The sequence below is a fragment of the Pundamilia nyererei genome, unplaced genomic scaffold (assembly GCF_000239375.1).
Source record: "Pundamilia nyererei isolate P.nyererei 1_Seehausen unplaced genomic scaffold, PunNye1.0 scaffold00031, whole genome shotgun sequence".
NCBI classification, from domain to species: Eukaryota; Metazoa; Chordata; class Actinopteri; order Cichliformes; family Cichlidae; genus Pundamilia; species Pundamilia nyererei.
In genome coordinates this window covers 2,152,300-2,163,271 of record NW_005187432.1, presented here as the reverse complement: position 1 = coordinate 2,163,271, position 10,972 = coordinate 2,152,300, and the positions used below count along the sequence as shown (strand labels likewise).

General features: G+C 38.6%; 1 protein-coding gene across 4 annotated transcripts in view; it reads right to left on the bottom strand.

The window, feature by feature from the left end:
- The window catches only part of piezo2b (piezo-type mechanosensitive ion channel component 2b), a 90,426-nt gene that overhangs the window by 6,720 nt on the left and 72,734 nt on the right, over positions 1 to 10,972 (bottom strand). For all 4 annotated transcript variants that reach the window (XM_013909813.1, XM_013909815.1, XM_013909816.1 and 1 more), the window contains 9 exons: positions 8,879 to 9,541; positions 8,034 to 8,292; positions 7,542 to 7,718; positions 3,820 to 4,147; positions 3,429 to 3,561; positions 2,318 to 2,465; positions 1,986 to 2,197; positions 1,635 to 1,793; positions 119 to 266 (listed from right to left, as the gene is read on the bottom strand). In XM_013909813.1, coding sequence (XP_013765267.1) covers positions 119 to 266; positions 1,635 to 1,793; positions 1,986 to 2,197; positions 2,318 to 2,465; positions 3,429 to 3,561; positions 3,820 to 4,147; positions 7,542 to 7,718; positions 8,034 to 8,292; positions 8,879 to 9,541 — 2,227 coding nt within the window. The remainder of the gene's footprint in view (positions 1 to 118; positions 267 to 1,634; positions 1,794 to 1,985; positions 2,198 to 2,317; positions 2,466 to 3,428; positions 3,562 to 3,819; positions 4,148 to 7,541; positions 7,719 to 8,033; positions 8,293 to 8,878; positions 9,542 to 10,972) is intronic.

Below are 10,972 nucleotides of genomic sequence, written 5' to 3'. Positions count from 1 at the left end.
ATATAAGATTTACCTCCATAAATCACAAAAGTGAATTTCAGTTTAAATTCCAACATGACAGACACTGGCCCTGAAACTGATTTTTTTTACACTACACTAGTGCCACGATGATAAACACCTTCTCTGACTCTCTCCAGCATTTCAGGATAAAGATGTGAGCGTAGATGTCCTCCACACAGATCCAGCTGGACAGAGACAGCGAAGTGTCGGTCCAAACCCAGTCCATCACGGCTCGGAGCTCCGTCAGGAAAGGTACTACACGGAAACTGAAAACCACATATCTTCTTTATTAATCTGGCATAATGTGAAAGCTCATGATATTATTGCTTATATAACAAGATATTCCTTTAGTCTACAGCATACATGCCAAACTTATTTAGCTTCCTGAATTTAAACCATAGTGCATAGCCTTCACATGTAGAGTATTTTGGAACTACTCAATTTAATTCAATTCAATTTTATTTATATAGCATCAAATCACAACAACTGTTGCCTCAATTCACTAAATAACTTACTTTTAAACAATATGCAAAGATTTAGAAATATTTTTTTTGTAATTTTAAATACATTTTTTATTTTAAATAGTAGTCGTAGTTTTGTGTGGTTTCAGTCCTTTGTATTAAAGTCGGCATGACCATACAAGAAACAGCAGTGCACTGTATTTGTTTTCACACTGCTGGGCTCATCCTCTCCTTCGAGACACCCCTTCTCTTTGTATTTTAAAACACACATTAAATTGCTATTAAGTGAATAAAACCCATTTTTGTGGCTTTTTTATGATGAAGAAATAACACCAAAGATTCCTCTTTCATTCAGTTTAGCCAAAAAATAATGAATTTTTTGTTATCAATTATAGATGTGCGGAAAAGTGGATATAGATTAGGTAGAAAAAGTATTGTGTTTATTAATTTCACACCCTTTTATGCATAGCTTGACTTTCATATTTTTTAGTTCACACATGATCTGGAGGCCTTCCCAGTGGCCTGATGGTGATTTTCTTGTTGCTGGTAAACAGTGAACTCAATCAGCAAACAGAGCTGTGCACAATCTACACATCAGGCACAACTTTCTCATATGCAAGCTCTCTCTCTTTCTCTCTGCAGCTTCCATGCCCGCAGGCTCCACATGCAAACTCTCTCCCTCTCTCTGTTTCTGTCAGCAAGGCAGGCAGTGTGAACCATGTAATGTTAGACACGTTGATCAGATAAATAAAGAAAAAGCAGAAGGGTGAGAGACGATGAAATACAGAAGCAGCTGAAAGTACCAGCTAGCAATAGGTCAGTCTAAAACACAAGCTAATACATCTTTGGATCTAGCTGTGCAGTCAAATAAGTAATAATAATGCATATAGTAATAAGCTCATAAATCGAAGTATCCAAACAGCATATTTTAGAGATCTGTTATGAATCTATTATAAATTTAATGTTAGTGCTTACCGTTTCAGCTGCATTAATGAATTAAATTCTAAATGCTAAACTGATCAAATGTAACATAACTAGAGCGAAAACCAATGCTTATGTTTCTATACAATTCTCCTTGCAATTCTGCTTCACCAGCAGCAGCAGCAGCAGCTAGCAGGGCCTTGGACATGTTTGTCCAGCTGGAAGAAATGAAACTCTCTCTGCATAACTCACCCCTGGAACAGGAAGAGGTTGACATAATTGTAGCTCTTTGTGAGGAAGTTTCCCAGAACACGGGTGGGATAACCACAGCGGATCTGATAGGCTGACAGCCCGAAGTAGATGCACTTGACAAAATACCACATCTGAGCGACTGTGTTCTCACTGAAACGTCTATGAAAGGAAGAAAACAAAGACAGCTGTTGAACTGAAAAAAGAATGCAGCTGGTTTTCTAACTTTGAAGAGCGAAATAAAAAAAAAAAGCACAAATATATTGGACGCCATGCTGTCAGATGTATTTTATCATTTAAATTAATTAGGATGATTCATCTCAGCTCTCACGTGAGCTAAGATGAAGCGCTTACTTGTCTGTGACCTTTGGCAGGATGAAGAACATCCAGAAGTGGATGCCAAAGACCAGAATGACCTGGAAGATAACCTTGCCCATAACAGACTTTCGGAGGTAGAGGGCCCGGTCCACCACCATGGTGCCAAACTGGATCAACACCATGACGAGAAAAGCTCCCGGGACCTGATCCTCTGACAGCGATGATGCGATGTCTGCCGCTGAGTGTTTCTACAAGGAAAAGGTAAACATAAAAGTCAGTTTTATTAAGTCACGTAACAAAATTCTAATTGTTGTTGTCACTTGAGGTGAACATTGTCATTTTCTTCTGCAGATAAATTCAAAACTTACACCAAATGCCCAGAATCCAAACACAATGATGATGAAGTCAACCGTGTCAGCGAGGAACATCAGCACATAGACATCGGTGACTGCGCTGTACTCTGGATGAATCAAGTTATAGAAAAACTGCCTCATGGGAAGATAGATACCCAAAACCCTACAGGGAGCAGAATCAGTGTTATTAGAAAGCGATCAAACAGACGCCTGAAGCTTTTTGTGTTTGTGACCTTTCTGAGACTGTGTCATTTTGTAAGGAATCTTTTACAAAGTTTCACATACTGAGGTCTGTGCAGAAGAGAATAATCAGCCTTCAGACTACTCTAAACACTAGGATGGAGGAATTTTTCAGTTGTTGGGTTTTAATGATGTCAGTGAGAATCTGATATTGCATCTACAGCCTCCTGTGTGAGCATCTGCCTGCTAATCAAACCCTCAGTTTGTTGAGGGCAGCCAATCAGAAGAACAAGAGCTTAAAGTGTCATGTGCAGTTTAACTTAGTTTAATGATGAACTGGGGGTCTTACAAAAGGATAAGATAAAATGGGATTATTTTTAACCATTAATCATACAAAGCTACTCTAAGTCCAAGAATAAAAATATGTAGTTGGAAATAAAGATAGTAAATCTGCTTTACATCTAAAAACCGCTTATAGGTTTTTTTCTGTGCGTTCAAACAAAATCACTTCAAACAAGTCTATATAACAGCACTTATTTCATATGAAGAGCTGAACTTATTTTGAGCAAAACATTGGGTTTCGGTTACTGTCTTACACATTATATCTGGGAAACCGCTCATTGCATTGCAATTAAATTTAGAACAATAACATGTTTGGAGTGTCTGTTGCAGCACTTACAAAAATGACAGTGAACGGTCTAACGGGAATGCTGTAATTAAAGATCCAAATTTAGACCTTTGAAAGGTTTAAGCTGCTGTATCACCACGGTGGTTTTCCACAGTGCATCTTACATCATTCATCAAGAATACTTGCTGAGCACACTTCTCAACAATGCTCTCAAAACATTACAAACACACTTTATAGTCAGTAAGAAGCTGTGGGTGGAGAGAGAAAAAAGAAACACAGCCACTTCAACTTTTACAAAGCAGCTATGTTTTGTGCTACCGCTTTATGATGAAAGCTTTTGCTTTGAAGAGCTGCTCCCTCAGTTTCTCTATGATCATCTGTTTGCGGGTCTTCTGATGGACGCTGGCCTCGCTGCCGCTCTTGCGGCTGCTGTTGCGAGAAGCTGTACTTCCTGTGGAAACAATTTACATTTTCAGTTTTAAATGACCCGTGTCAAAGCTCTGAGTTACTGACAAACGCAATACCAATGCAAGACTTTCTATTTATCGTTATTTTTACTGTAAAGAACAAAGTTTACGGTTACCACAAAATATCATATTTCTTCCAGGTGTTTGTTTTACAGAAATACTGCAGCAGGGGATTTCTTAAATCCACCATCCAACAACAATTTAGTAGCAGGAAATAGCCAAAAGGGAAAAAAAGCCTTCACCTCTCTTAGATCTTGCAGAAGAGTGAAGAGATGGATGAGAAATGTGTGAGCCTCCACTGGAGCTCTTGCGCCGCTGGTAGGTCTGCTGCTGCTGCGAGTAGGGCACCTGAACGTGTCCTGAATCTATGGAGGTCCCGAAGTTTATGGACCTCAGGGTCTGATTGGAGCCTCTCCTTTCACTGTTTAGTGACGAGCCCGGTTCCGACTCCTTCTCACTCTCCTCGTCTTTTCTCTCGTCTTCAGACTCAGACTGACTTCTGACTTCTTCAGACTGACAAGGTGCCTCTTTCTTTACCTTGGGGTCATCCTCATCCCATAGACCATGGCACTGGTAATGAAAGGTGGAAGGACTGTTATTTCCATATCCAAATAAGATGAAAGTGAACAGGTTTTTTTCCCCAGTCATAAAGCTGTCCTACCCTCCAAAAAGAAAAGAAAAACATAAAAATATCACTAAAATCCCTGATACATGTAACCAATGAAGCCACAAACCCTCATCGTGGTAACAAATCTTTAATTTTTATCTCAGCGTTACTTCAAATACTTCAAATTCCCAACAACATAAATACATCTTCCTTGGTTCCTTTTACAATTTCTACAGGTAAAATAAAAAAAAACCTAAGTTTATATTATCTCTGCTACACTGAAAATAACATTTTTTCCCATAACGGTTTAGGGAGTAAATGTGACTGATCATTAGGTTTTATAACAGGACTCATTAGAAATAGTAGATGAGAGTGATCACAGTAATCGGCCTTTCAAATATTGAGAGGTGCACGACCAGCTGACAATACAACGTTAAAATCGCTACGTGACACCCACGACGAAAGTGACGCATCGAACATAATGGAACTTTTATTTGGCTCTTTTTTGTAATATTCAATTGAGCAGTTTTGCTATTATTATTATTATTATTATTATTGTTGTTGTTGTTATAGTTATAGTTATATGGGTTGATTCTATGCAGTATAATCTGTAAACTAAGTATAAGTGACCAAAAAATCAAATGCAAGGCTTCATAAAAAAGCTGGTCTTCTGTAAAAAAAAAAAAAGAAAAAGAAAAAAAAAGGAAAATATCAGAAAGCAATGACAACCCGCATTTTAGTCATTATATGACATAAAAATATTGGCAGCCACTAGCGTAACCCCTCAGCCTCAGCCTAGTAGATACACATGTGGTATCAATTTAAAAAATCCTTTGTTGCCTTGTTCTTAAATCTTATATCAGACAAGAATGGACAACATTCCTCTCTCAAAAGTCCAACAACTGGTTTCATTAGTTGCTACATGTTTACAGACTGTTGTTAAAAGAAGAGGTGCTCCTACACAGTGGTAAACATAGTTACAAGTAACGTGTTACTGTAATCCGATTACTTTTTTCAAGTAACGAGTAAAGTAAGGGATTACTATTGCAAAAACGGTAATTAGATTACCGTTACTTTCCCGTAGGAACGCTGCGTTACTAAAACTGTGATTTTTTTGCGAGAATGTCTCACGACAGTGACGTAAGCGAGTGCGACGTTCGTGACAACAGCTGTGTGCAGATCAACAGTGGATCATATATCGAGTACGGAGAGAGCATGAGCATGCAGCGTTTAAAGCGTGGAAGTACTGACCTTACTTTGAGTTTGATTCCATAAAAAGTGACAAAAACATTAGTTTCCGCTGAACGTGGGAAGAAAACTTCTTTTTACAGCGAAAACAACCCCCTAAACTTCCAAGCAAGCACCGAGTGCGCTACCACGTAATGAGAAATTCACAGAAAAACTCGCGGATTCTTCCACTGACCGCTGCGGCACACCTGCACCAGGGCAAACCTCCGCCTACCGCAGTCCTGCTTTACAGGTGAAAATACAGGAACAGGACCGCTGAGTCTTTGACTTTATTTATTTTCTGCTGTGTTTTACTTGCATCTATTTGAAAGACTGAGTGTAAACACAAAAAATATTTTATTTTATGTGCTGGAATGTGCAGAAAATAGGTTTAAATATTAAACAAATTTCTTCCAGTCAGAGAATGTTGCATATAATTAGATTTTTGCTTCATGCATAAAGTTAAAAGATTAAAACTAATAAAACAAGTTTTAAAAAGAGACTTTTTCATTTGATTACATTTTGTATGATGGATTATGTAGAAAAAGTAGAATTGGGCTGAAAGATCTATTTCTTTATCACCTATTCAGGTTGTAAATCGTGTTTTTAAAAAGTAACTAAGTAACCAAGTAAATAAGTAATTAATTGCTCTTGAAAATAAGTAATCAGTAAAGTAACGGGATTACTTTTTTCAGTAATTAGTTACTGATTACTTTTTTCAAGTAACTTGACCAACACTGCCATTCTTCATGAAATAGTAAAATGTCTCAGTTTAAACATCTGATGTGTTTTCTATGACCTGATGCGAATATATGGGCTTATGAGATTTGCAAATCATTTACATTTTACACAGAATCACAACATTTTTGGATATCAGGGTGTAATACAGTCCTTGTTTCACACAGAAATACTAAGAAATTTAATTTTTTTCCTTTAATACAGTAAATATTTTTAAGTAAACTATAGGGAATAAGTGGAAAAGAAAAAATCAAATCACATGGGAGAAAAACTCTCTCAGAAGAGGCCTAACATTGACTCTTCATATTTTGCTTTCCCCCCCTCACTAACAGAAGGGATTAGTTTGTTCTGGATGGATTTGGGAGAAAATGATACAAGAGGTGGGGTTTGGAATTTTTGGCAAAGATCCTTAGACTAGAATTAGGAGGCAACATTGGACATATTTTCACAAATCCAAATCAATTTAAACCATTACAAAATGTGCCAATATGCCAAAAAAAGCAGACATCTGCACAGTTCCTTTCCATAGGGCGTCACTCTCATGAATACTCAGCACTCTCTGGTACTTAAACATTATACTACCATACCTGCTGCTGAAGCAAAGCATGCTGTACTGTTTTGCTCTGTACTGTAAATTTATAGTGTCCTCACCTATAGTATATACAGTAACTAGTCATTCATCCCTTATTTATTCGATAATTTTAGTCCATCATGTGTACCATTGCACCATAATATGCTATGTATGTCTGTGTCATGTTGATAGTATTGTCTGTCGTTTACTCTTTTCTCTACACTGAGAGCAAAGAATGATCTCGAGCCCAATTCCTTGTCAGTGCACACATACTTGGTCAATAAATCTAAGTCTGATTCTAAAAGACACTATCTTCATTTTTAAGAAAATATCACAGACTAGCTAGCTCCAAGTGTCATTGTGTATCCAGAAGGATATCTCATTTCATGTTTATAGCTTTGGAGATATGCAGTCTTAAACTGCTTTTGTTTCATTTGTTGATAATAAACTGTGCAGAACAATCCAGCAGGGACATCTAAATTGCTCAAATACTGGCTTTTCATTCAGTTTTGTGTATCAGCCAGCCTGTGCTGCCAAAAGCTGGTACTTATTAATATTGGCCTTCTCAGATGCATAAATCAGTCCATAAAATGTGGAAAGGAATTTTATTTTGTCTGCAGATATTTGAAATATATTTTCTGTCTCTCTGAAAATTAATTCATGATGAAATATCAAGTCAGTGATGTCATGAATAACAAGACACATATAACGATAGTGTACTTCAGGAGAATCAACTCTAAAAACAATATGCGGTGATAGTTTTTTATGGTCTTAGTTTTCATGTGAGGGAGACGTCTATATATTTCTGTGTTTGCCCACACCTTCAGGATGGACCTGTGAAAGAAGAGAGCCAGTAACTGGACCAGGTCGTAGTGGACGTAACCGTCTTTCTTCTCCACACCAATGATGTTGGGAGGGTGAAGCGGTTTGTTCTTGTCTACGCTCGAGTGGAACGGGAAGAAGCCAAACTGGAAGAAGTATTTGATGACGATGGTGACCTGGAAGGAAAACATCATCAATCAATTTGAAATACACACCAAGTCCGACTTTTACCCTGGAACCTGATGATCATCTGTTAGACTAAATGCTGTTATGTTCCCTGTTGCCTTTTTTTTCATCTTAACTTTGTAGTATTCACTGTGGACAAAACCAACAATCTTTTCCTTTATGTTTAGATCCTTTATCTACTTCATTTCCCCCCAAAAAAGACATCTGAAATTTGAAAATTAATGATAGAAACACACAGTTACTTAACAATTTCTTGAAAATCTTAGTTATTTATTTTGCAACATCATCATCATGTTTGTCTGCACCTCAGTATAGATGATGACAGTCATCCAGTAGCGCTTGCTGGGCCGTGGAACAGACAACATTGCCCAGAGAAAGATGGTAATGGGAAGGACCAGCGTAACACAAGAGGCTGACACCAAGTGGTTTATGATGATGACCAGGTAGCACACCAACTCTGAGTGAGCCACCAGCATGTTGTAGAGGGCGTAGCAAAGCTGGAGGAACAGAGGCTGGTTTTGGTAGAATTTATCTGACTGCTCCAGCTCCTCGTCATAAAACATCCTGGACAGACAGAGGAGGCATTAATGGAGGTCGTAAGAGTGAAAAACTATTTATGTTTGATTTTTTTTTTTAAAGACAGAAATTACATCACAACTGAATGACTCTAGAGACAGATAGTTTACTCTCAGAAGGCTTTAAGTCAGGGGTATCAAACATAAGGCCTGGGGGCCAATATTGACACAGCAAAGAATTGAATAGGGCCCATTAGACAGCTTTAGAAAATGTCAAGGAGTGGATAGATTTGAAGTCTTAACTGTAATATCATAGGTTTTACAGCTTTTTCTATTTATAAGTGCTGCCGTTCATAATAGACCAAAGTAATTAACAGAGAAACAATTAAATAACAGGAAAGTTCCTGTTTTTCCACGGTAAATGAACAAAACCTTCATATCTTATAATTATAGGACACTCTGCTTAATGAATTCCCATAACTTTTGCAGAAATTTTACACATTTATCACATGATTTCACTGCTCTGCCCCACTTAAGATCATAGTGAGCTCTATGTGTGGCCCAGCATGTAAAATGAGTTTGACATCCCTGCTTTAAGGTCTAAAACTTTAATCAATATATTTTTTTTAACTTACTTGTTGAGCAACAGTTCACTGGCCGTCAGTTCAGTAGTCATAGAGGGCAACATGATGTCCGACCTGCTGTCTGAGCGGCTGTCTGAGGTCATGACCATGCACCTCTTCCTATCTGTGTCACTCTCATCGTCACTAACTTCCAAGCGGTCAAAGCTGACTGCCTTGCTGTAGCTGGGAGGCACATCCGCATCAGATGTTTTAGAGGCATCTGTATCTGGAGTGTAGAGCAGCTCTGTTTGACCCTCCGTGGGCATGAGGTCCTGCTGTCCTGCACCATCTTCACTCTCAGTGATGAACTCTTTCTCCTGGGCAGAAGGAGAAGCGTGTAACTCTTCCACTCTTAAGGAGGGGCCCTCGTCTGGACCAAAAGACTCCCAGGGAGCCTCCTCTCTCTCCTGGTCCTGCTGTTCCTGTAGTCCTTCTTCACCCTCTAATCCCTTCTGCCCTTCCTCGACCACCTCTTCTTCCTCTTCTTTTTTTTCTTTCTCCCTGGGCTCTCCATCACTCAATGCCACACCCTCAGCCTCCCCAATCTCATCAAACTGTTGAGATTCCCAGGGAACCTGCTGCTTGTCTTCCACTTGATCTTGCTCATCCTCCACTTCTTCTATGGTATCAGTAGTTCCCTGTCTAGAGTAAATTATGACACACTGGGTTGGCTCACTGTGAACGAGAAGACAAAACAAAACAGGGATTGTGTCAGATGTATCAATTTATTTGTACTTTCTAAATATTGATTTGGGTTCTCACTATATCTGGAATAAATAAAAAACTGGCATCAAGCAGAAAGCAAGCGTGTAGACACACTAATACATTTTTAGACTACATTAACCTGTATTATGGAGTTTTATTTGTAAGCACTGACAGGACCTAAAAATGTTTAAGGGCAAATTTCTGCATTAAAAATTATATTACTTTAATCCACCTGTTTAGCCTGTTTTAACTTATTGGCAAGTTATTCACAAATTATGGGTTAACACAACAGGAGTTGTTTTTTAATAGTGCTTCAAAAAATGTGTTTGCCCCCATCCTGATTTCCTAGTGTCTTGCATATTTGTCACATTTACATGTTTCAGACCATAAAACCTGAGTAAATACAAAATGCAGTTTTTAAATAATGTTTTTATTGATTAAGGGAGAAAAGTTATCCAAGCCTACCTGGTCCTGTGTGAAAAGGTAATTGCCCCTTTTGTTAAATCATGAATTAACGGTGATTAACAACATTTTTTGGAAAATTGAGTTCAGTTTGACTAAACACACTCACGCCTGGCAGACCTGTTGAATCAAGAAATCACTTAAATAGAATCTGTCTGACGAAGAGAAGCAGGCAAAAAGTTCTCAAAAAGCAACACATCATGTCACGATCTAATGAAACACCTGAGAAACAAAGACACTGACATCTTTCATCTGGAAAAGCTTACAAAACCATTTCCAAGGTTTTGGGACTCCATTGAACCACGATGAGAGCCATTATATACAAATGGAGAAAACTTGGAACAATGGTGAAGCTTCCCAGGAGTGACGGGCCAGCCAAAACTACTCCAAGAGTACACTGATGACTCATCCAGGAGGTAACAAAAGACCCCAGAACAACATTAAAGAACCACAGGCTTCACATGTCTCAGTTAAGGTCAGAGATCATGATTCAACAATAAGAAAGAGACTGGGGGGAAAAGTCATCCATGGGAGAGTTCAAGGGGAAAACCAGTGCTGACCAAAAAGAACACAAAGGTCTGTCTTACATTTGCCAAGAAACATCTGGATGATCCCCAAGACTTTGGGGAAAATACTCTGGGGACCGGCAAACAAAAGCTGAACTCTCAAGATTTTAGTCGTGTTACATCTGGCGTAAAAGTAACACAGCATTTCACAAAAGGAACCTCATACCAAGAATAAAATATGGTGGTGGTAGTGTGATGGTCTGGGGCTGTTTTGTTGGCTCAGGACCAGGAAGATTTGCTGTGATAAATGGAACCAGGAATTCTGTTGTCTACCAAAACATCCTATAGGAGAATGTCCAGCCATCAGTTCCTGACCTCAAGCTGAAACACACTTGGGTTCTGCAGCAGGACAACGATCCACAACGCACCAGCA